The 24,765-nt window shown below is 38.3% G+C and overlaps 2 protein-coding genes across 3 annotated transcripts in view; one reads left to right on the forward strand and one right to left on the reverse strand.

Moving 5' to 3' along the window:
• GLIPR1 (GLI pathogenesis related 1) overlaps positions 1-24,765 on the forward strand; it is a 39,931-nt gene that overhangs the window by 11,914 nt on the left and 3,252 nt on the right. Inside the window, exons 4-6 of one of the 2 annotated variants that reach the window (XM_047067231.1) lie at positions 3,542-3,624; positions 6,586-6,612; positions 6,716-7,032. In XM_047067231.1, coding sequence (XP_046923187.1) covers positions 3,542-3,624; positions 6,586-6,612; positions 6,716-6,861 — 256 coding nt within the window. In that variant the 3' untranslated portion in view covers positions 6,862-7,032. Of the gene's footprint in view, positions 1-3,541; positions 3,625-6,585; positions 6,613-6,715; positions 7,033-24,765 lie in introns of those variants that run through there. The other variant, XM_047067232.1, reaches the window with a different exon arrangement.
• On the reverse strand, positions 7,670-20,252 carry KRR1 (KRR1 small subunit processome component homolog). Its single transcript, XM_047067230.1, has 10 exons — positions 20,153-20,252; positions 16,693-16,865; positions 14,929-15,063; positions 14,624-14,749; positions 14,449-14,532; positions 13,271-13,327; positions 11,204-11,374; positions 9,926-10,003; positions 9,723-9,816; positions 7,670-8,003 (listed from the first exon to the last, which is right to left on the reverse strand). The coding sequence occupies exons 1-10, from the start codon at positions 20,235-20,237 to the stop codon at positions 7,861-7,863; spliced, it is 1,146 nt and encodes a 381-aa protein (XP_046923186.1). The 5' UTR covers positions 20,238-20,252; the 3' UTR covers positions 7,670-7,860.

Raw genomic sequence — 24,765 nt, forward strand, 5'->3', positions numbered from 1 at the left:
TTAACGAGATATCAATAATTATAAAAATATGAGAGTACTCTTTCATGAAGATGATGCCAAAGGTGAAGAAGGAAGTCCCTGCCCCTCCCAAAGCCAAAGCAAAGGCTTTGAAGACCAAGAAAGTGGTGCTGAAAGACATTCACAGCACTTAAAAAAAAGATCCACATGTCAGCTACCTTCCAATGGCCCAAGACACTGAGTCTCTGAATGCAGCCCAAGTATCTTTGAATGAGTGCTCCCGGGAGAAACAAGCTTGACCACTATGTCATCATCAAGTTCCCCCAACTACCAAGTCGACCATGAAGAAAGTAGAAGACAAAACACTTGTGTTCATTGTGGTGCCACCAAGCATCAGATCAGACAGGCTCTGAAGAAGCTCTATGACATTGACATGGCCAAGGTCAACATCCTGATCAGGCCCAATGGAGAGAAGGCATATATCAATTTATACTTCTTCATTAGTACTGGATATTATAATTTTTTAGTATTTTCTAATTTGAGAGAAACTGTTATTTTATGTTTCTTTTGCATCTCTTTGACCACTGGTGATTATAAATTTTCACCTGATTGCCTATTTACATTCCTTCTTTTGTGAACCATATGGTCTGCTCATTTTTCTACCAGAGTGATTTTCTTAATGATTTATGGTAGTTGTTTATATTTTAAAGCTTTAACTCTTTGCCATATATACACCAATCTTTTTCTTTAATTTGTTGCCCTAGAATTATGTTTGGATTTTACCAATCTTTGCGATTCCAGAAGATTTGTTAGAGGAAGCCTCTCTTTCTTTCCCTGAAGTAATGTTCTGAAGAAACGTTGGATAGTCTGATTGAGTGTAGGTGGGGTAAAAGGATTAAAAGCAGGTGTCATTCAGAAGAGAATAGCTTTGACCTAAAATCCGTAAGTCAGAAAACAAGGAAAACCTAGGAAAAACTAGCCAAAGCCATTAAATCAATCAATGGTGACTCTTCATGACATTTATATAGCTTAATGGTTACGATACAGGGTCTTGAGAACCCACCACTTTGGTTCACTTGACCTTGGACAAGTTACTTAACCTCTCTGAATCTGTTTCCTCTGTAAAAAATTGGGATAATAATAGCACCAGCTACTTATCAAGTAGCTATGAAAATTAAACAAGAAAGTTATGTAAAACACCAACTATATCTAATACCTGGCAATGGTATTACATTATTTGAGATTATTAGAGAAGTATTCATAGTTACTATTGTTGTTATAATAAAAAGGCACAAATGGAAATTCTCCTGGTTTAGCCTGACTTTATTTGCCTTTTAGTGTTATAAACAAGAAGTTGTAAAGCTAATAACCAGTTTTAATGCTTCTATAGAGTTAACATTCATTTATTCATACAAATAAGTGGATTCATACAATCATCCAACAAATATTTGTATACTGAGATGCAAAGGAGAACCAGCCAGACACAGTCCCTGCTTTTATGGAATTTCTATTTCTATGGAATATCTATGGGGCAGATAGACAATAAACTGCATTATGATAGGAGTAATGAAGGAAATACAATATGATACTGTAATCAACACTATCAATTGGCAGGACCCTTTGTTGGATAAAATGATGTATTTAAGCACAGGCATGAAGATTAGAAAGGAACCAGACTCGTGAAGAACTTCAGGAACAGATGTCTGCTGCAGAAAACACCTGAAAAGCTTCTGTGGAAAGGATGCAAAAACAGGTCAGGGTGCTTGCATCACTGAATCAGATGAAACGGGGAAGGAGGCAGTTCAGCCTTTGCAAGGCAGTGTAGGCCATGGTAAATTTAACTTTATTCACATCCCAAGAGGAATCATCCAAGTATTTTCAGCAAGGGAGTGACAAGACCTGCCTTACATTTGGAGATCACTCTGAATGACATGTGGGAAATGGATTGGAGGGCATAAGGGAGGAGCACAGAGACCAGTTAGGGATGTCCTCATTATCTTCTGCCTTCTCAGCTTGTTTTCCTCCTTCCATGTACAAAAAGTCACATGATTAGCCCACATAATTCTAGGAAGTCCAGTATCCTCTCCATACTTCTGAGATTTCCTAAGAGTGGGGTGCAGGGTGCTTAATTCTCCAGTCACCTGTAACTCAATCTCTGGAGTCATTCATTGCCCAGACTGGCTTTGGCCCCTCCTCCTAGCTGCTACGGGTCATTCTGATCTGCAGTTTTCACATACACAACTCTCTCTTCAAGCCCCTGGGCCCCTCTGAGCAAGGCTATCTTGTGATTAGTGGGAGAAAGGATTACAGCACAGAAGAGGAAATGACAACCTTGACTATGTATTATCTACAGGGTACGAATACACCCTTTGAGAACCCTTACTCATATTTATCTTTTTCTTTAAAGATCTTCTCTCAGGGGGCCTGGCTGCTCAGTCAGTAGAGCATGTGACCCAGGGTCCTGAGTTCGAGTCCCATGTTGGCCAAAGAGATTACTCAAAAAAAAAAAAAAAAGTCTTTTCCTCAGTCCCAGGGCCCCAACCCTTTCTCCCTCAGGCTGCCAGGGGAAACAGTAAAACTTCCTGCTTCTTTATGGACAGAAAACATCAGGGCACTTTGTGTCAATTGTTCCTATCCAGACAAATCCAGGCCTTTCCAATAGCATGTTTCTCTCAGGATGAATTGTGCCATTTCCCTAGAATTCACAACTGCTTTTTGTTTTTAGCCAGTTTTTGAAGTAGTAATTTCTCCCTCTGTATAGTTTTCACAATTCAACAAAGAATGAAATAGGATAAATGATTTTATTCTAGAACTTGCCCTCTCAAAGAGTATGGTGCTTTTTAACAATGAAAATATCCACAGATTAATGTGCACTTTGGGCAATTATTATCAGAATCACTATATTCCTTTAACTGTTTCCCACAGTGTAAAGCAAGCATGAGGATAAACAGAGTTTCGAAAACAACCTAAATTAATTTGGAGCCAAATAAGATTAGAACACATATTTTGGGTTGGAAAGGAGGTGTTAATGAAAGTAATGTGTCCTTAACTTTGGTTCTTAACCAAAGTTTCTTAAAGGTGTTTCTAAAAAAAAGTTTCTAAAAAAAGTTTCTAAAGTATTAGGGGAGGGGAGTTGAGTCCATGAACTTGGATTAGAAAAGTTACATCTTTATTTTCACTAACCTCTACTGAAACTATTTTGGGGTGCCTGGGTGGCTCAGTCAGTTAAGTGTCCAACTTCAGCTCAGGTCATGATCTCACAGGTCGTGGGTTCAGGCCCTGCATCGGGCTCTGTGCTGACAGCTGTGAGCCTGGAGCCTGCTTCAAATTCTGTGTCTCCCTCTCTCCCTCCCCCTCCCCTGCTCATGCTGTCTCTCTGTCTCTCTGTCTCTCGCTCTCAAAGGTTCACAGACATAGTCCCATGGAGGGAACTCTGCAAATATGAACAGGCTTCTATTTCCGCTTCCCTCACCAACCCTCTGAATCTGTGGACTTCCATCCTGCAGAAAAGATGAGTAGCAAATTTCATTGCAACAACAAAAACCCACCTCTCCTAATGGACAGCTTTTTTTCTACTTTATAGACAATACAGAAGTTGGCCATACAGAGAAGGGTCCACCTGCAGTGCCTGCCCCAATGATGACAAGTGTTTGGATAATCTCTGCAGTGAGTAAAAGGAAAACTCTACCAATAATACAATGTGTTTGAAACTATTAGAACTTTCTACAGAGTTAAGAATGCAAATGTTTGCTTTCTCCTAATAGCTGTTTTCATGGAAGTTGGCATCAGGCAGCAATCAAACCAATGGCTTACTGTCCTAGTAATGAACATATATTTAAGGGAAACTTAGGGAAGCAAAGAATAGCCTTCTTCTGTAGCTCTAATCATTACCACAAAAAGTGACTAAGAAGATAGGAGCTGTAGACCCAAGGTTTGCTGAATTCCAGCAAGATCAAAACAACTGATTTGTAAACACTGAGTTGTCATCTTCAATCCCAATACAGCAACGCTTTTTCGATCAAGCTTTCTGAGCCAGTCACCTCTCTCCCAGTTCGACCATCCTTTATTTCATTCACAGCAGTTTTGTTAAATTTTTTTTTTTTCAACGTTTATTTTATTTTTGGGACAGAGAGAGAGCATGAACGGGGGAGGGGCAGAGAGAGAGGGAGACACAGAATCGGAAACAGGCTCCAGGCTCCGAGCCATCAGCCCAGAGCCTGACGCGGGTCTCGAACTCACGGACCGCGAGATCGTGACCTGGCTGAAGTCGGACGCCCAACCGACTGCGCCACCCAGGCGCCCCAATTCACAGCAGTTTTGTTAAGAGAACTTAGTAAAGTGCAACCTCTATGCGACAAACATCTCCTCCGAGTATCAACCTATCAACTGAGTATTTCCTTTCATGTTGTTACAACACTACAAAGCATATTATTTTTTCCCAAGTGAGGCAGTATAAAGTAGGAGTTAGAACCACACATTTTATTGTCTTTTATTTTTATTTTGAGAGGGAGATAGAGAGCAAGCAGGGGAGGGGCAGAGAGGGAGACAGAATCCTAAGCAGGCTCCGCACTGCAAGCACAGAGCCTGATGCGGGGCTTGAACTCAGGAGCCACGTGATCTGAGTCAAAGTCAAGAGTCAGACAACCAACTGAGAGCCACCCAGGCGCCCTAGAACCATGCATTTTAAAAACCACATGCCCAACTTCAATTTCCAGTTCCACCACCGTGACCTGGGGCAACTGTCTGAACAGATTTCCTCAGCAATAGAATGTAGATGGTGGGGCCTCTTCACAGGTTTGGTGAAACAAATCAATGAAAAAAGAAAAAAAATACTTCTATTTAGAACAAGAGCCTAGCATACAGTAGCACTCAATAAATATTACCTATTATCCACAAATACATCCTCCCAAACTCAACTCCCAAATGTTGAGTTGACTCTTGGTGTTTTCTTTATCCCCAAACTTTGAGACTTTTTATGCCCATGAACGATTCTCATGATGCTTCTTTAAAATCTGTGGTGAAAACTGAGACAATTATTTTAAATTATTTAAAGAGTAACTTAATTGTTGCCACTGGTTCACTGTCTTTCCTGCTGGATTCTAAATTCCAAACAAGTAGGAATTATGCGTAATTCACTTATACCCTAGTCTGGCTGGCAAATAAGCACTAATCTGGATGTATGTTTCCTTAAAAAAATCATTCCTTCTCTTTAAAAATCTAGATAATTAGTAACACCACCTCCACAATGACAAGAAAAGCTCCTTTTGGCTTTTTAGCTTTTCGTTTTAGATGTATCTTGAAATGGCCTCTGAAACTTCAGAAAATTAAGGCTGTGGTCCAATAATGAAAAGCTCCTGGGCTCTTAAGAAAAATAAAGGGAAAACATGCTAATTTGCATGGGGGTAAGGGTTAGAGGACAGAAGCTTTCATTTAACAGGGGCGCCTGGGTGGCTCAGTTGGTTGAGCAGACCGCTCAGGTCATGATCTTGAGGTTTGTGGGTTCAGGCCCCGCGTCAGGCTCTGTGCTGACAGTGCAGAGCCTGGAGCCTGCTTCAGATTCTATGTCTCTTTCTCTCTCTGCCCCTCCCCCGCTTGCATTCTGTCTCTCAAAAAATAAACATTAAAAAAATAAAAGCTTTTAACAGATTCCATCTTTGACAAATTATGGTAAATATTGGAGGAACAAATTCCTTTCTGGTCCTTTAGGTACTGTTGGCAGGTTCAATAAATACCCATGGAGGCCAAATCAGCATGGTTTTTACATAATGTGCTGGGTATATCAGTGGTACACGGGATGATTTTAGCTAGTGCATGAATGTCCATTTGTCTCGATATTCAAGAGTTGAATATTTAACATTTAAAAAACGTGTATGTAAGAAAAAATATAACTAGCACAGCACATCCTTGATTTCATGGTATTAACTGCCAAAACAGGTAGAGCAGCGGCAGCTTCCTTGTAATTCACCAAAGCCCAAGCAGGGATGCTCACAAGTACCCAGAAGTACTTGCCAGAGTCCCACAGAATTCAACAGCAGCTGGCATACAACTGGCATGGAAACGTCATCTATTTAATAAAAAAAGTATCATGAAGGCTAAGGCAGATGTAGAATTTTCTACCTAGTGCTCTGAATGTCAAAATCTGAATAAAGCTCAGTAAAAGGAGAGGAATAATTATGACAGGAGAGCCAAATCCCTATTGACAATTTAATGACATACTGGAATGACGGAGAGCGAGGTCACGGTCTCTTTATTACTGACTGATCATAAATAGTATCAATCTTCTCGGGAAAGAACATATTTCCAGGAAAATATTTTAATACATTGCTCACATTGACTGTTCCTAATATGTAATTCTTTATTTTTCAATTCTCATGGTTTTTCATTTTAATTGTATTTATTATCTGCTAGTTGTGGTATGTAAAATGATTTTCCACTTATAGTAGTATATAAAAAGTTTATAAATAAAGTCAACTTAAAAATGTCAAATTAGTATAGTTAGTACAAAAAAATCTTAATGTTTAAAAAACACTGCAATAAAGTCAAAGCAAGTTAATGGTTATAAATAGCAACTTGGCTTTTTAAAATAAAATTTTAAACGTACATTTTTTCTTTCTTCTGACTCCACAGTTAACCCACAACGAGACAAAGTCACACGTATGTATACAAATCTTTTAACTGTTCCATTAGATCGATGTGAATTATATTACTGCATTATGAGAAACAACATTTAAGAGCACATCTGATGTTTGTTTCACAGGTTACTACTCTATTGTGTATCCTGACTGGCCAGTATCTGTGCGCAACAGGAACTTATCTCTCTTTCTCATTGTTAGTCCACCAATCCTAATACTGGGTGTCATAATGACCATTTGGGTCAAGCACAGATACCCTCAGTTCTTTTGAACTAAATCCAGAAAAAAACCGCAACTCATTCATGTATGGCATTAAAAAAATAACAGTTGGTTGTATTTATTTCTTATTTTAAAATATTTCAGAAAAAAATGTTGCAATAAACCCTTCATCAAAAGAAAAAGTCTCAACTTCCTAACTCTAGAATAAACTTTTTACTTCCCACTTTTCTGTGAATAAGTATTGTTTTCAGGCTGCCACAGCTGTGACTTTCAGTAAGTAACTCAGCCCGTCTGTGTCTCAGCTTCTAAAACTACAAAATGAATGTGCTAGATTTAGGTGATTCTAAACGACTCCACTGGCCCTCATTAGTAAAAACATTTCTACATAACTTGCTGCATGCTGCTTCCATGCTAAACATCTGGTTTTCCCCACTCTCTTGCAATTTGAGGTCTTTGGTTTCCCATTTTCCCAGACTCAAAAGAGTAATTAAGGGATTTAAGAGGCTTTTGCTTTTGCTTTTTGCTTATGGGTTGTTTAATCTTAAACATAATATAAAGTAAGATTATAAAAAGAAACCTAATGTTTACTCATTATCATTAGAGACAGCACTGCAAAATCTGTATTTATCTTCCTCAAAACCAAGTTGTGGGACATGATTATATGTAAAGACTAAACAGTGGCAGCAAATACTGGATTTGATGGATAATTACAATAGCCACATTCTAAAAAGATCGTTACATAAACAACCTAAAAAATTACACCTAATATGCTTAGGCAAACATGCCAAAACAGAAAAGGTGCATGGTATACAAGGACATACATACCACTCTGCAGCATTAAAATTAAAAACTCACACACAGAGAATACAATAATTTATATTTATAAAGACACAGCTGTTTATATAAACACTGATTTGAAGAATGACACAAACTAGAAAAATGTGATCAGGGTATTCTTCTCACACATAAGGCTACGAACATCCTAGTATCTCAAAATCCTTTACAAAAGGAGATAGCTTAATGAGTTCTAGTTCAGGGGGTTTATTTAGTGTTACTTTTTCTTCTTCTTCTTTTTTTCATCTGTTTCCATTTTAAGCTTAACTTCTTCAGCTGAAAGAGCTCCCAGTTTCTTATTCTTTGCTTTCTTAACCTTTTCCTTGATGGCAGCCACATCAATTTTATTTTCGGTAGAAGCTAGACAAATTAAAAACAACATATGTAATTCTTTATGCTTTACCAAATAAAACATAAAGAATATGTATTTGGTACAGTAACTTCAGAGTACTGTAATAAGTGAAAGGTCATGTTGTAAAATATAAAGCACCTGCCTAAAGGAATGTTAGACATTTAAGAGAAAAAAAATCATAAATTACTTTATAAGTACATTAATGAAGGTACACATGAAAATGGCATTATAGTTTAGCTATCTGAACAAATCACTGAATTCAACAATATTAAAACTTCATTTTTACCCCTAAATTGTACTTGAGATTGGATTATTTTTACTTATATTCTTTCCGATATTTTGGAACTTTAGAGTACTCATTAATATGCCAATTTCCAATTCTGCACACTAAAATACTTTGAAATTACATTTCAAGAAGAATATTACCACGTAGCCCTTCCAGCTTGAATAATTTTAATTAACTAATCATGAAGCTTTAGGTCAAATCTACTTCATCTAATACCACACATAAAAACTCAAAGTTTTCCAAATATTAGTTCAATGAATGACTAGCAGTATTTCATTTAACAAGATTTTGGTAATAAAGACAATAATCTGAGCATATCTGGAGGTCCTCCTAACAGAATCCAACCATCAATGCCAAAAGCCTGAACAACAAAGACAAAGGAGGAGACAAAAATGCACCTTTTCCTCACCATGTAAAGGACAGTGTTCAGAGCATAAGAGAATCACCAGCTAAAATATCATCAGACAAACTTCCCAGCAACTTGAGGAGCAGAGACTTAAAGCCTCCACTACAGTGAAACAGCTACATTTTAAATCATCATAAACTGAGATTAAACTGGCTACTGAACAACGTCCTAAGCAGAAAACTCACAGGCTGAACAAACTGCAAATTTTAATGTTTATGACATTTTTAACTTTTATATAACCAGTGACATACATAGAAGAATACAGTACTTTTAAAGCTATTAACACTGATGTAATACAGGAAACTAAAATAGAAACGTCATGTCTGGTCTTGACCAATAGGTCATGTACAACAATACCAGTGACTTCCCTCCCCTCACTGTGCCACTGGCTACTTCGGAAAATTACTTAGGGAAGAGTACAGGTGTTACTAGTGGGAAAGAGAACACAGAAGAGGGCAGGATGGATCAAATGAGACTAGGAATGGAAAAGAGAAGACAGAACACTGTTTTCACGGAGTGTCCTTTTAACAGCCCCTAAGACCTTCCTACTACTTTGATGGTGTCCTTTAGCCCAAGGTGATCAGAAATCCATCGTTAATAATATAGGAATCAAACTTTAAGCCACAGATCACATAAGTAAAGAGAAGAAAAGCGTAACTTCTGATAAGCTCTTTCTGAGAGGCATGATAACAGAGCTTGGGGACCTCATTGCTTTCGTTACTTTGATCTCTACAGAGGATTCACTGCCCTGGTTTAGAGCTTTCACAATGAAGAGTCCTTCTCCAGCACAATCAGAGGTTAGGAGAGGACTGTCAATCTGGAGACTCTGAAATAGGCATCAGCTGCTAATAAATTATAAAACACTTCAGTGGTCTCCTGTCCCTAGTATTAATGATTAATGAAGCAGCAAGAGAACTGATGAAAGATGGTTATTTCTTTAGTTAACATTCAAAGAGATTCAGACAAATTCATATGGGTTTACTTTTCAAAAACAGACTTTCATATCACATCAAGAATTGGAAAACGAGCACTTACCTCCCTTCGGTTTCACAACTGGTTTTTCTTTAGGTGGAATAAAAGCTTTGTTTCTTTCCTCTTGTCTCTTACTGAGAGCTTCTGCTTGTTTAGCCTGCGTTATTAATAAAAAAAATACATTAGAGAACACAATTTATAGTTAAGTAGGAATTTAAGTTTCTGTGAATTGTACTATCAATGTTGTGAGCTAGACAGAGTCTTACCTTTATGGCTTCCATTTTCTGTCGCTTCTTTTGACTTGCCTTCAGAAAGTATTCACCACTAGCCAATTCTTTATCAATCTGTTGAAAGCAGTATTTATAATTACATGAGAAATAAGGTAGATGAGAAATCATTTCCTAAAAAAGGCACAGTGTCCTTGAGGTGAAGACAGTGAAGTCAAAAATCTGACTAATTCATAAAGGCAGTGACATGAAAAGGAAATATACTCTAAGCTAAAGGAAATACATGCAAAAAGCACAGGGATAGGAAAGGAGGTGATGTGTTCATGGAATACACAGCAGGCTGTTTCAACACAGAAGGGGATGTGTCTACATGCTGAGAACAAAGAACTAGTAGAGAGGAAAGACTTTAAGATATAGCCAAGAGAGTGAATTATGAAGTAAGATCCCTTAGGAGACAGGTGAAGACAGAATTCAAAGAACAGGTAAAGAAAGGACTGGGTGCAGATGGGAAAAAAAAAAAAAAAATTACAGGTGAGAGAAAAGGAAGTTGAAGGAGTTCTCACCTGATGGTCTTAAATACTTCCATAAACTGAAATGCAGGGTCATCAGGTAGGAGTGGGAGGGGTGCTTCAAGAATTAAGAGGATGCACAGAACTACCAGACAACGGTGAGGACCTATCTGAGGCTGGAAACGTGAATTTATAGTGGATACAGTCCAAAGAGAAGACTTTTTCCAGCTGTGTTCACTAGCCACATTATGGGAAAGAAAACAAATTTTAGAACTGATTAAGTTTGAGAGTTTTGCTGGACAACTATGATAGAAGGAAAAGGCAGTACGAAGGAAACAGTGATGGCCAAGAGAGAAAAGGAAATTTGGGGAAAAAAAGGAACCAGAAAACAGCTGCTAAAATGAGAGACATTCATAATTTAGAAAAATGATAGATATTATCACTTAAAGACCTCAAAACTGAGCATTCACATAGCATGTGGTCATAAGAATGGTGCTGACGCAGAGTGAGAGCATTAAGGGTTAAATCATTAAATGTGTGTATCCATGGGAAGTGCAGAGACTGGATTGGCTGCAGGGACACAAGTGACACCAACCACTCATACCGTGAAGCCGCCACTCCACCCCACGCACTCAGCTCAAAATAAGCCTATTTACATTACCTTTAGTTTCTTATACCTATACGCACCCGAACACATACACACTCACATACAGAAAGTCCACCTAAATTACTCTCCATGAAGTTTCTGACAAAACAGATTAAAATGGTCTCCCCCGTCATGTGAAGAAATTCAACATTTAATACTGACCTGACTTTCTGGCTGTGGTGGCGGGAAGGGTGTATACTCTTTCTTGACAGTTTTCTTCTTTGGTTCCTTGCGTTTATTCACATTTTTGTGCTTGAACTGTGGCAAAAATCTTTCCCAACTTTGTGATCTTAATTCAGAATCTTTTGCCAACTCTCGTTTAATCATTAAGGTCTTTAGTCATGACAATATATGAACAAAGTAAGAATTTTTAATTTTATAAGCCATATATTTGTCAAACCAAGACATTATAAATACTGTTCCTATAAATAACAAAATTAAAAAGAGTAGTTCTTAATCTCCACAGTAGGAGCAAACCAATTCCATAAAAAAATAAGTAATCTAAAACTAAGCTTCAGAAAACCATTAGAAATTTAGATTAAGAAATGCAGAAACAGTTTTTAAAAAATTTTAAAAAAGCTTTATGGACAGCTGGGTGGCTCAGTCGGTTGAGTGTACAACTTCAGCTCAGGTCATGATCTCACAGTTCGTTGAGTTCGAGCCCTGCAACGGGCTCACTGCTATCAGCACAGAACCTGCTTCAGATCCTCTGTCTCCCTCTCTCTCTCTGCACCACCCCCGACTTGCGCTTTCCCCCTCAAAAATGAATACACATTTTTTTTAATTAAAAAAAAAAATGGGCGCCTGGGTGGCGCAGTCGGTTAAGTGTCCGACTTCAGCCAGGTCACGATCTCGCGGTCCGTGAGTTCGAGCCCCACGTCAGGCTCTGGGCTGATGGCTCAGAGCCTGGACACTGTTTCCGATTCTGTGTCTCCCTCTCTCTCTGCCCCTCCCCCGTTCATGCTCTGTCTCTCTCTGTCCCAAAAATGAATAAACGTTGAAAAAAAAAATTAAAATAAATAAATAAATAAATAAATAAATAAATAAATAGAAATGCAGAACTGTTAAAATAATTGAGATGAAAATGAGATTAATCTAATTCACCTTTTCAACCATTAATTCATTAAAACCCTTAAAATTCAACTTTAATAGTAGCAGGGAGAGTTAATTAGTAATGTCCCCTGAAAGCAGGAAGCTTTTGGTAGTACTTTAATTATCACAGGAAAAGAAAAAAGTAAACTTTCTCATGATCAGACAAAACCCATTTCTCCCACTCCACTGACTTCTGCACACATTGGAACATCCAAGGAAGGAAACCAGGTATCAGATACAAAACTAGCTCTATTTTTAATGTCCCAAAGTAACTCAAAATCATTCCTTCACCCCAATTTACTAGTGACTTCTTAAAATATATGTATTTTTTATTCTTTTAAGTGCTTATTTATTTTTGAGAGAGAGAGAGAGAGAGAGAGAGAGACAGAGCACGAGCAGGGGAGGGGCAGAGACAGGGAGACACAGAATCTGAAGCAGGCTCCAGGGCCTGAGCTCTCAGCACAGAGCTCAACGCGGGGCTTGAACCCATGAACCCTGAGATCATGACCTGAGCCAAAGTTGGATGCTTAACCAACTGAACCACGCCAGGCACCCCTAAGAGTGACTTAACTTCATCAAATGTAAGTGGACTGCTTAATAAATACCCCTCACAGTCGCTTACAGCATGATTAAATTTCCAAGTACCATCACGAATCCTGTGTGCACAGGGATGTAACAGATCTCTCTCAGAGAGTTTATAATTTTGACTGTTAAATTAAGAAAAAAAGTTTTAATCCAATCTGAAATATTCCAGACTCTATTTAACAGAAAAAGGCAGAATACTGAAAGATGACATCTTTAAATATAGTAATAAGCCCATAATCCAAGAAAATCTGATTTTTATCATCTACGACCATTTCTATGAAGCTTATTTCCTCTGTATAAAAACTATGTCATGTGTTTGAGTATCCCCTTCAACAGTTTTCAGACTGTAGGCCAGAGACCTAAGCCTCCAAAGATGTAACAACAGGACTGGGTAGAGTTGAGTAGGCTGAACTATCTCTAATCTACCCCAAATAGTTCTGTTCATCTGTTTTGTGCATTAGGCTTCCATAGAAGATTTAATTTCAAGAAAGGTTTCTGTAGCTAAAAGAAGTCTGACAACCACTGTTATAATAATATATAATTAACACTCACCTTAATGTTATAAATTGGATGAATATTCTTCATAGTATCTAGGACTACTTTTCGTACCTGAAATTTGCAAAGAAAAATCAATTAGTCACTTACATAGATTTTAATAAACTAAATGGAAGGGGATTAATATACTGCAACATATCCTACGGACTAGGCAACGGCTACCAAACTGAATACAGGAGGTCCTTCAACTGCTGAGTGACTTCTAGATTCTTCATAACAGTAAAACTCTCTTAGATACAATGAAGTGTCTCAACTTTACAGCTAAAATGTAACATATAGAATTAATACAGCAACATTTTGGAACTGTGTAGTTTAGGGAGAAGGCTAGATTTAGAGTCAGAAAATGTGGCCTCAAATAATGGGAAGGGAACGTCACTTAATTGTCCTGTTCCAGCTTTCTCATTTGTAATATGTAAATAATATGGAAATACAATTTTATAGCTTTGCTGTGAAAATTAAATATATTTAGATTTTACAAAATTATACAGTATTTATTTCAGTTCCTATTGCCACATGAGAAAAGGGCAGATAATTTATGAGAAAGGTGTTCAACAGAATTGCTAATAAAGGTCCTGGAAAGGGAACAGTACTTCACAGCAGACAGCAAACGGAGTTAACAGAAATGTGTATCTGCTCCACAGATTTTCTCATAACATTCAATTTGATAAGTTAAAAAAAAAAAGTTCATCAATACATTAAATAAACATTATACTAAAATTCAAATAAAACAAAATATATTTTAAAGGAAAAGAAGTTTATTTAGACTCTGACCTTTACTGGCTTTATAGGTTACTGCAAATAACAATTATCACTATTCAATTCTCCAATCATTTGAGCACATGTAATTACATATCTCCCATATGTGCTATAGACTAAAATCTTAAATACCCATTTAAAACTTGTAGTGGAAAGAGTGATGATGTGCAGACCTTCTAATTCAGAAACGGATACCTCTTTAGTTGCCGAAGATTGGCCGTAATATGTTAGGATCTAAGAGTGATGATTGCCTCAAATAACATGAAGCACAAAGTATTTATTTACTAATGGTAAATCAAAGGACACTCTAAAAAAGAATAACAATTGTAAAACAATATATTATCCAATGAAGTATTATAACCAAATTACTTAATTTGTTCTCTGCTGAAAATTAACTAAAGATAGTAAATGGTTCTCACCTCTTTTAAGCCACTAAAAGGTCCAATGGCTGAAACTGTATTTCCCTGAACCATAATGTAACAGTTTGTTAAGAGTTCCAAAGCCTGTTATCAAAAGAACAGTAAGTTGAAGTTCAGTACACTGGAAAACTAATGACAGAGGAAGACACTTAAGTTTTCCACTGATAAAAAATACCTTCAATGTAGATCCTTTGGGACCAATGAGACGTTGTCTTCTTTTTACAAATCTTTCTTTGTTTCTTACTAAAGAACCTATTTTAATGATGTCACATGCAACATCATCCTGAAGAATTCGTACTGCCTTTGGGAAAATAAAGAAAATACTCCATCAATATTCTTTACAAATAAATTCATTTTCAAGGCCCAGGCTAATGAAATCTAAGCCGAAAAATGAAAACTCTAAGAGGGAGGCATGCAGTGTTATATGTTGTCTCTGATGTTGATGCAAACAAAACAAAGGTTTTGGAATTCTAAATTTACCTGTTCAAATGAAACGCTCCTTGCCAGAAGTTTTATTAGGTCTCTGGCCCTAATGATGATATACGGATCAAAAGTCTTCTTTGTTGTACAGACAGTCATGCTGCCCTCGATCAGGTCCAGGGTTGCATTAATGTGCTGCAACAAGGAAAGAGCAAATACACAACTGTCTAAAAATCAATTCGATCTTAGATAACCAGAGAGCCTATCCTAATCAAACTATTAATTACTATACATTAAGCTCTCTCAAATTCTATCAACTCCCTCTGTGAGGAAGCTGGGGAGTTGATATAAATAATTAATACTTGATTACTTTCATATTTCAAAATGTTAGAGACTCTGGCACCTGAAACCATTTATACTTACTTGGCTTTAGAATACTTTGTCCTTATTGGAATAAAGACTATTTCTAGTCTAAAAAATATGTATCAAGGCAAATGAAGACCCAAGGTAAAAATGTAAAGCTACATATAGCTTCCCTATCTTGGACCCAGCTCTGATCGGTAGATCTGCTCCTTAGGGTGAGAACAGACTTTCTCTTTCAAACTTTTGTTCTAGCTGGTTTGTACTGGCTAAATACAAACTAAAAACAAATCCTCACACACTGAGAAGGATGCAATCATTGGAACGTTATGCATGAATATATGCGTTCATCTTAATATGAAGAGCCAGAATTTGACAAAGCAAATTAAAATGCTATTTCTGACTGAGAGCATCCTCTGAAGAGTATTTCAACATAGTGAGTGATGAACAATTCAACATAAGGTCAGGTCTCTGAGTTTACGAGAGTTCAATCTCAGATGCAGACCACTGTAAAATGCTTGCTGTTTCCTGAAGCACCCCAATACTTAATGGGCACAAACAACTCCAGAACAGTCACATGGTTGAGAACTACATCATATGTCCCAACCTGGTGTGTGCACATGTGCCCACACACACACACACGTAAGTGAGCCAAAAGCTGTACAAAATGGTATTTACCCTTACCCACATGTGATACATTCTTTTTCTTTTTAAAGGCTCGTTATATCCACTAAATGAACTTGTTGCTCCACTAACAGATTTCAATCCAGTTTGAAAAACAAAAGCAAATACACTGCTCGAGGGGCATGGCAGCAGCAACAACTAGGGGAAAGTTGGCCACATCCTCGTCTTGCATTTAAAATGAAAATTAAGGGGCGCCTGGGTGGCTCAGTCGGTTGAGCGTCCGACTTCAGCTCAGGTCACGATCTCACTGTCCGTGAGTTCGAGCCCCGCGTCGGGCTCTGTGCTGACTACTCAGAGCCTGGAGCCTGTTTCAGATTCTCTGTCTCCCTCTCTCTCTGACCCTCCCCGTTCATGCTCTGTCTCTCTCTGTCTCAAAAATAAATAAACGTTAAAAAAAAAATTTTTTTTTAAATAAAAAAATAAAATGAAAATTAAGCAATCATCCAGGAACATGCCTCAACTCTAACTATACAGAAACATGGCAACTAATCACAGTACAGAACAGGCATCCTGAAACCTGGAGGTCACAGGTGACTTTCAGACAGTCCAGGAGATCCCTAAAATTTTAAAGGTATGTGACTATTTCAAAGTAATGCATTACAAAATTAAAAACAAATGGATTATAAGAATAAAGCGTCTATCCAGGCTGTTTAAAATACCAAAGGAACTAAATTAACCAGTTATGCTACTACTTTATAGAAAAGTCCATCAGCATCCATACTTGTTTGAAAGTAAAGGTATAAGGGCAAAATCTCACAGAAATGTATAAAATGTGCATACATGTTCATTCAAGGCTTTCTGTACCAATGGCCAGCACTCTTTCAAGTAAGCCTCTCTGTATTTTGGGAACAAAGTTGCAAAACTGCTCTCCTCCAAGAGTCCTCTGGGATTGTCCTCTTTGGAAAAAGCTGGTTCTTTCCAACCATCAGGAACAGTGAGGAGTTCCGATTCATCTAAAGAGGGGAAGAAACGTACACATAAAATTCTACCCTTCTTTTGGACACTTTTTGAACACTTACATGCACACATTTACATGCTTCCAATTATTCTCCTTGTAGTTCCTGTCCCCATGCTTTTTAGATTATTCAATAAAGAACATGCCTCTGTCATTATTACCAACACACTATTAAAATTATGTGTATGGGGCGCCTGGGTGGCGCAGTCGGTTAAGCGTCCGACTTCAGCCAGGTCACGATCTCGCCGTCCGTGAGTTCAAGCCCCGCGTCGGGCTCTGTGCTGACAGCTCAGAGCCTGGAGCCTGTTTCAGATTCTGTGTCTCCCTCTCTCTCTGACCCTCCCCCATTCATGCTCTGTCTCTCTCTGTCCCAAAAATAAATAAACGTTGAAAAAAAAATTAAAAAAAAAATTATGTGTAAATACTTCAGCCTCATAAGACAAAGGTCCTTAAGGGCAGGGACCCTCTTTGGATCCACGGTAATTAGCATATGCCTGACAGACACTGGGGTCCTCAAGAAACTTCTATTGCACTACACTATCTCAGAGTTGAAGATTCAAATACAACTCTGTTTACAACACTATTTTCAATATAAATAATCTTTCAGACTTTCCTGAACTGGAGCCTGCATATGCGCGTATATATGCATATGTTTGTGTTTGTGCACATGTAAAACTTAAAAGCTGATATTCCAGGGTACACTCTCAGGTACTAATCACTAGTAAAGAGTTTTAGGCTTCCCAAAGGGGTTTCATATGCCTATTTCTGTACATCTTTCATGACAACTGTCATTTTACAAAAGACATTCAGTCCGAAAATATTAGTGACTTGCCTAAGGGGACACAAAGGTGATACAGTCTAGGTCTCCTGTCAATAAAACAAAATGCCTCCTAAACGCCGTAAGTGATCTCCCACATCATTTATTAAAACTCCTGGTCCTGGATTTTAGCAATTTCTTAAATCTAACAGCTATGCTTTAATTTAGTACTACTCGAAATTATGAACCACAGGCCTGCAGCATCAGCATAAACTAGGGGTTTGTCAAAAATGCGATTCTTGGGGCCCCTGGGTTGCTCAGTTGGTTAAGCCTCCGACCCACATCATGGTCTCATGGTTCCAGAGTTAGAGGCCCACATCGGGCTCTCTGTTATTAGCATGGAGCCTGCTTCAGATCCTCTGTCCTCCTCTCTCTGCCTCTCCCCCGCTGGTTCTCTCTCTGTCTCTCTCTCTCAAAATAAATAAATAAACTTTAAAAAATGTCCAGTTCTTGGGCTCCAGCTCAGACCTAACAATTCTGAATCTCTGGGATGAGGCCCAAGAATCTGTGTTTTAATAATCTCACTAGGAGATTCTTATGCACACTAAGTCTGAGAAAAGGGCCTACGTAGTTCATGTTCTCCACCACACATAAACTTGCTTCGTTTCTAATACTCGTATCTACTTTGCTATTTCTGGTTCAAATCACAGAGAATTAGTCTTCATATATTATTCACTTCCCAATATCCTAAACAACAACAACAACAAAAAAACAAAACCTCAAATTCTACAACTGTGATTACTTAAAATGTATTATCTTCCCAAGTCCCTACCCGGTTTAAACATTTCGACAGCTACAGATTAAACAAAAAAACAAGTTAAACAGCTACAAATTAAACAAACAAAAAACTGGCAAAAGAAATATACAGGAGTTTCACAATAGAGGGGGTGTAAATAGCCCCAAAATGTACAAAGATGTGTAATAAGGAAAGTTCAAATTAAAACCCCGGCCAGACACCATTTCATACTTACCAAAATGACAAAAATTTGAAATTCAGATAATATCACGTGTTAGTGTGGGACGTAGAGCAATGACAACTCTCACCCACTGCTAGTGGGAGCGTAAACTGGCACAACCCCTTTGAGAAAGATTTAGTATTACCTCCACATACCCTAACCTTCACGGATTCCAATTCCATGTACATAATCTGGAGAAACTCTTCAACATGCAAATGAGGCGAGACATAAAAGATGTTTATAGGAGCACTGCTTATAATAGCAAACAATGCGAACAATCCAAATGTCCACCAACAGTAGACTGAAAATACAGATATGTGTATGTTCACAGAAGGAAATGTCAACAGCAAATGAAAAGAATAAACTACAGCTACCAGTATCTTCTTGACTGAATAAGAAAAACAAAGTTAAGCCTAAGAACAATGTGAACAATGTCTACAGCCCTCTTGCATTCATATAAAATTCAAAAACTGACAAAACCAAACCATTTTGTGCATAGTTGGAAAGATTACGAAGAAAACAGAAACTGCTAACACGATTCAGGATGGTCACTTCACGTCCTGTGAGGGCAAAGAATATGATCTGAGAGGTGCTGCTAGAGGGGTTTGGACTTTGGTGATGCTGCTTCTGCGTAATGGTTCTTTCTCCGGAACGTGTAGGTTTTATTCTTCAAGCTGTACACATACAGTACTCCGTGTACGTTGCATAATTAAAAACAGCAACAAAACTCCTTTTAATACCTCCCTAATGCCTACAGAATGACAGTCCAAGGTTTTGAACACTTAAAACAAGATTGGTTGCTCAGGTCTTGAGCTACTTCTCTATCCCCTCTTCCTGTCCTTCATACTGAAGAAAAATGTATGAAAACAGACTACAAAGCAAGACGGCAATTTAAAAGTAAGGCGGTCTAAAGTCTGTGAAGACACAGTGCGAGCTGTGTCGTCTAATATTTTAGCCATCTGACCAAGAGGAATAATGATAAATGTTCCAAAATTTCTTCACTAACAGGCAAACTAGGGTTAAGAACACGCCAAGTAACCTCCTGCTCCGTATCTCTATGTCTGTTTCACTCCTTCATTATCAGCTGCTTCATTATCAGCCACTTGTACATCAGACGCTTCCTTTGTCGGCATTCAATAACGTACATAAGGCCCTCCTATACCTACTTCATTCCACCCCTCATTTTGTCAACTTGCAGCCCCCGCCTTAAAGCAAGTATAAGGTCTCGCAGCGCCCTCCACAATTTCTTAATCCTCCTCATTTTACAGAAAACAAACTCTGTAATATCTTCACTTTGAAAGGCCCCTAGCAAAAGCGGTCAGAAACACGTGGCTGGCACCATACCCGCCAGTCGGTCCCGCAGGCCTGGCCAACATCGCCAGTCGTCAGCAATGATAGGTACTCAACTTCACAAAGCAGACTCAAGGTAGCGTTACACGTCCCCAGACAGCCAAAGAAAACAATCGCAACCCAATATCCAAATACCAGGCTTCGGTTCTCCCTCAACCTCACCTCGGTTCTCCGGCTTCGGCTTCTTGTTACGAAATTCACTTTTCCCCTCCGCGTTGGCTTGCCCGCTAGAAAAGGAGAACGCCATCTTCAAATTGCTTCCGGTGTTACCGGAAGTGGAACTGTTTTTAAATCCTACCGGATTCTTGTCTTGAAAATGTTTTCAAAATGAGTTCCGCAGAGCTCAGACGAGGAGATCTGCGCAATCTCCGTGCGTACGTACGCTAGAGAGCGCGTATTTGTGCAAACTACAAGCGCTTCTCCTGCGTGGCCAATGGAAAGCCGGAGATTTATTTTCCGGGATGCACTGCAACCATGGCGTTTGGTTGCATGCTGGGAATTGTAGTTCAGCACTATGGGCAAGTTGGAGGCCTTCTTACCCAGATTGTTCTTTCTGCCCCACTGTCTAATTTAGGATCCCGGACTCCAGGATTTGGCCACAGAGTGCAACTGGTCTGTTCCTGATGTCATTCACTCATTTATCCGATAAATATCTTTACGATCCGCAAATAAGCAGTAGGCGTTGGGAAGAGATCCAAATACGAAAATACATGGTCCTTGACAGCCGGGAGTGGCGGTTAATAGCTACCATTTACTGTGAGACTACTTTGGGTCAGGCACTTTATTTGCATTTCCAATAATTTACTTATTTTTATATGTTTCTTTTTGAGAGAGAGAGAGAGTGTGTGCACCAGTGGGGGAAAGGGCAGAGAGAGGGGGAGACACAGAATCCAAAGCAGGCTCCAGGATCTGAGCTGTCAGCGCAGAGCCCAAGGGCAGGGCTTGTACCCAGGAACCATGAGATCATGACCTGAGCTGAAGTCAGATGCTTAAACTGAGCCATCTAGGCACCCCTGCATTTCTAATTCTTAAAACAGCATTAAAACAAACACAACTCTCTCAGATTGATAATTTTTTGTAAAATAAGTTTTAAAAGTCTTTGTTTCTGATCGTTATTTTCTGGGGTCTTGGTATTTCTCTTTCTAAGCCAGAGGGATAGTAATTAAGTGACACTTATGAAGTATTTCACCTAGCCTAAGATCTCCCAAAATGACTACCTCAGCACTGTATATGGCTGACTTCAAGATGTGAGGTTCATCACTACTACAGTTTTTTACATTTCTAAAAATCTAAAAATTCTTAGACATGCTAAAGATGAAACTTATTTTAATGACTGATCTTATTGCTTGTCATTTCTAAAACTGTCTGTAGGACGAATAGGGAAAGACTTTGATAGGTTGAATTTCTTGCATTAGTGAAACTCGGAACATTTATTTGAAATTCACCCATTGTGTGTCTTTCATAAAAATCTAGATTGTTGTATATAAGGTACATATATAAAACAGAGTGTTAATAAGGTACAGAAGGTCCCAAGACACATGATTTTTTTTTTTTAACGTTTATTTACTTTTGAGACAGAGAGAGACAGAGCATGAACGGGGGAGGGTCAGAGAGAGAGGGCGACACAGAATCTGAAACAGGCTCCAGGCTCTGAGTGGTCAGCACAGAGCCTGACGCGGGGCTCAAACTCACGGACCGCGAGATCATGACCTGAGCCGAAGTCGGACGCTCAACCGACTGAGCCACCCAGGCGCCCCACATGATTTTGTTAAAAAAATTTTTTTCTGTGGGTCTTATAAGTGGAAGGCCAGGATTTCATCCCTATATTCTTACAATTTACTCAAAAAGCAATGAAAAAATCCTGGGGCACCTGACGGGCTCAGTCAGTAGACCGTGGGACTCTTGATCTTGGTGTTGTGAGTTCAAGTCCCATGATGGGTGGAGAGATTACTTAAAAATAAAATATTTTTTAAAAAAGCAATGACAAATCCCAAATAACAATAGGCAAAAGTTATAAAGTAAGAAGCAATTCTTCCAGTGTTCCCAGGAACCCTGTGAAGCAGATTTTTATTACTGTTATTTTAAGGAACTCAGTCACTAATCAGTGGTGAGTTAGAAATTAAGTCCAGGCAGTCTGACCATTAGCATCTCCAGAAAAGTTACTAAAAGGATTAGCTGTTACAAATGTGTTGGAAGGGAAACTGGGTTTTCAGCCTCATAGCTTTTGAATTTGAGTGGCATCAGCTATTCTCTGGATCTCCAGTCTGCTGGCCCACCCCGTAGCCTATGGACTTGTAGTAGAATAAATCCAAATAGCTGATAAGGATATGATGCTCAACCCCACTAGTGTCCAAAAAGCATATAAATGTAAAAGTGAAATATCACTTCTCACCCACTAGATTGGCAAAAAAGAAACAATAACACACACACACATAATGAAATAAATAATAAATATATATATTAAATGATAATCTGCAAAAGAGTATTTTACACTGCTGGTGAAAATGCAAACTGTCACTGCCTTTTTGCAAAGCAATCTAGCTATAAAATATACACATATTCTTCCACAGTAATTCCACTCGTGGGACACTGTCAACTAGAAGTAAAGCACCATTCCATTAGGATGTATGTATACCTGTGTTGATTACTGGCTTGTATAGAAGTAATGCAGTGAGAGGGACAATGGGGCCACACTGAAGAATTTGTTGCCCACTGGCTACATAACCTTGGTTAAGCTTCTTACCCACCCCTGTTCAGTTTCCTATAACAGGAAAAATAACCTTAACTCAGTGACTTTATACATGTAAAAGGCTAAGAAAGAATGCTTCACATGTGGCACATACTCAGTAAGTGTTAGCCATTATTTATTTATAGTGACAAAAAAGTAAAAGCATCTTGACAATCAAGTAGAGATGTAGTTAAATAAATTGATGTTACTTTGATAGTGGTAAAATATTATGCAACCATTCATAATAATTAATTAAATCTAATGAAGAGATTACCTATAGATATTGAGTAATAAAAGCCAGAAACAGTATAATGTAAATAAAATTATTATATATTATAATTATATATGATTTATATAATTATCCAATTTTTATAAAGCAAACCATTCATTCAATAAATATTGAGCCTCTATAATGCTTTAGCTTCTGTTCTAAATACTTGGTTTTATGTGCTAGATATAATAATAATATGCATATGTGTACATATATATGAATATGTTTGTGTGTGATTGTATAATGAAAAAGGATTTGGAAGGCTATACATTAAGGTTTTAAGGCTGGCTACCTTAGGGATGAAGGTAGTTAAAAAAGAAAAAGGAAGTAGGCAGAAAGACTAAACAAAATAGGTAAAAATTAATAGTCTTGAGAAAAATAATGTCAGCAAAAGTAAAGGATTCTGCATGAAAACTTAGAAAACCTGGGAATCTAGGAGAAAGACCAAATTTGAGAAACATATTCAGCCAGTCTGGGAATGTTTGCTGTGCAGCAAAATGTTTCATATGTCATGGTGTTGGAATGAAATATCCTTGCAGCATATCAACCTCTTCCTGCAAGGCCCTGTTTAGCAAACTCTGTAGATATGGAGATATGATGTATGGCTTTGGTTGCCACCCAGCTTGAGTAAGCACTTAACCAACCTCTGTTTCTTCAGTTGTAAAATGAGAATGTTGTTATATTACTGGTTTTTTCTCTCTCTCTCTCTCTTTTTTTTTTTTTAAGCAGGCTTCACACCCAGCATGGAGCCTAATGTGGGGCTTGAACTCAAGACCCTGAGATCAAGACCTGAGCTGAGATCAAGAGCTGGACTCTGAACTAACTGAGCTACCCAGGGGCCCCTAGATTACTGTTTCTTAAACTTTAGCCAACCTCAGAATCACGTGGAGGGATGATCCTATTGCCCCAGTTTATAGTTCAGTAGGTCTGGGGTAGGACCCAAGACAACAAAGGATTATCCAGCCCCAAAATGTCAATAGTGCCAAGGCTGAGAAACCTGGGTCTGCAGACATTCTTAATTTCTGTGATTCTACTTCAAAGGGTTAGTAAGGGCTTTACTTCTAACCAGGCATGCAATTAAAGCAAAGTTATTTCTCACATTTTACCTACCTAGAGTAGAACTTGCCTGCTATCAAAAGCCAAAGTCTCCAGCTGGCTGTTCATTATTATGCTGGGCTCCTCAGTGGGCAATCCTGCTCCATTTCCCTCAACTCTGTCCCTGTCATTCTGGAATTCTGTTGTCTCATTACTCAAACAAACAATGATACTGATACATACAGTGGATGCTTGAGGTCTAAAGACACTCATTACTGCTTGAATATTAGTCTCTCTGGGCCCCAGGCCCACAGAACATTAATATTTCATTGGGCCTCCGCTACTATTTCCAAGGCAATCTCCCCTCTTTCTCTTCTTGATTGTTCTTATTGATAAGCAACAGCTTTGATTTAATTTTCAGTTATAATATTCTTCTCCCTAAAGGAAGGCTGGAACACATTTCATAATATGAGGTTCCACCATAGCAACAGAAGGCTTTTTAATGCACACATGAATATTCAAGATTTAATCAGTGGCACGTGAAATGTATTGATACTGCTGAGGATTATTATTTTATGCAAATAGAACAAACAAAATACAGTCTTTTATTTGTTTACAGGACACCGAGGGAATATTTGAACTTCTCTAGGAAGCGGATTTCTAATCATTTGTTAAATCTATATGCCTCTCCCATCCTTCAGATGGTGGTAACCACAGATGGCCCCCAATGAAAGGAACTTT

Source organism: Lynx rufus, unplaced genomic scaffold, assembly GCF_022079265.1.
Source record: "Lynx rufus isolate CCGP_SWC_20201006 ecotype Redwood Valley unplaced genomic scaffold, mLynRuf1.p SCAF_7, whole genome shotgun sequence".
In the NCBI taxonomy this organism is placed as follows: Eukaryota; Metazoa; Chordata; class Mammalia; order Carnivora; family Felidae; genus Lynx; species Lynx rufus.

Coding starts and splice junctions, on each gene's coding strand:
- KRR1 (XM_047067230.1), bottom strand. CDS start 20,237: ATGGCGTTCTCCTTTTCTAGCGGGCAAGCCAACGCGGAGGGGAAAAGT. Junction 15,064..16,692: donor AGAAAGCCTTGAATGAACAT/GTATGCACATTT, acceptor TCCTTGTTGCAG/CACATTAATGCAACCCTGGA. Junction 13,328..14,448: donor CTTTTAGTGGCTTAAAAGAG/GTGAGAACCATT, acceptor TGCAAATTTCAG/GTACGAAAAGTAGTCCTAGA.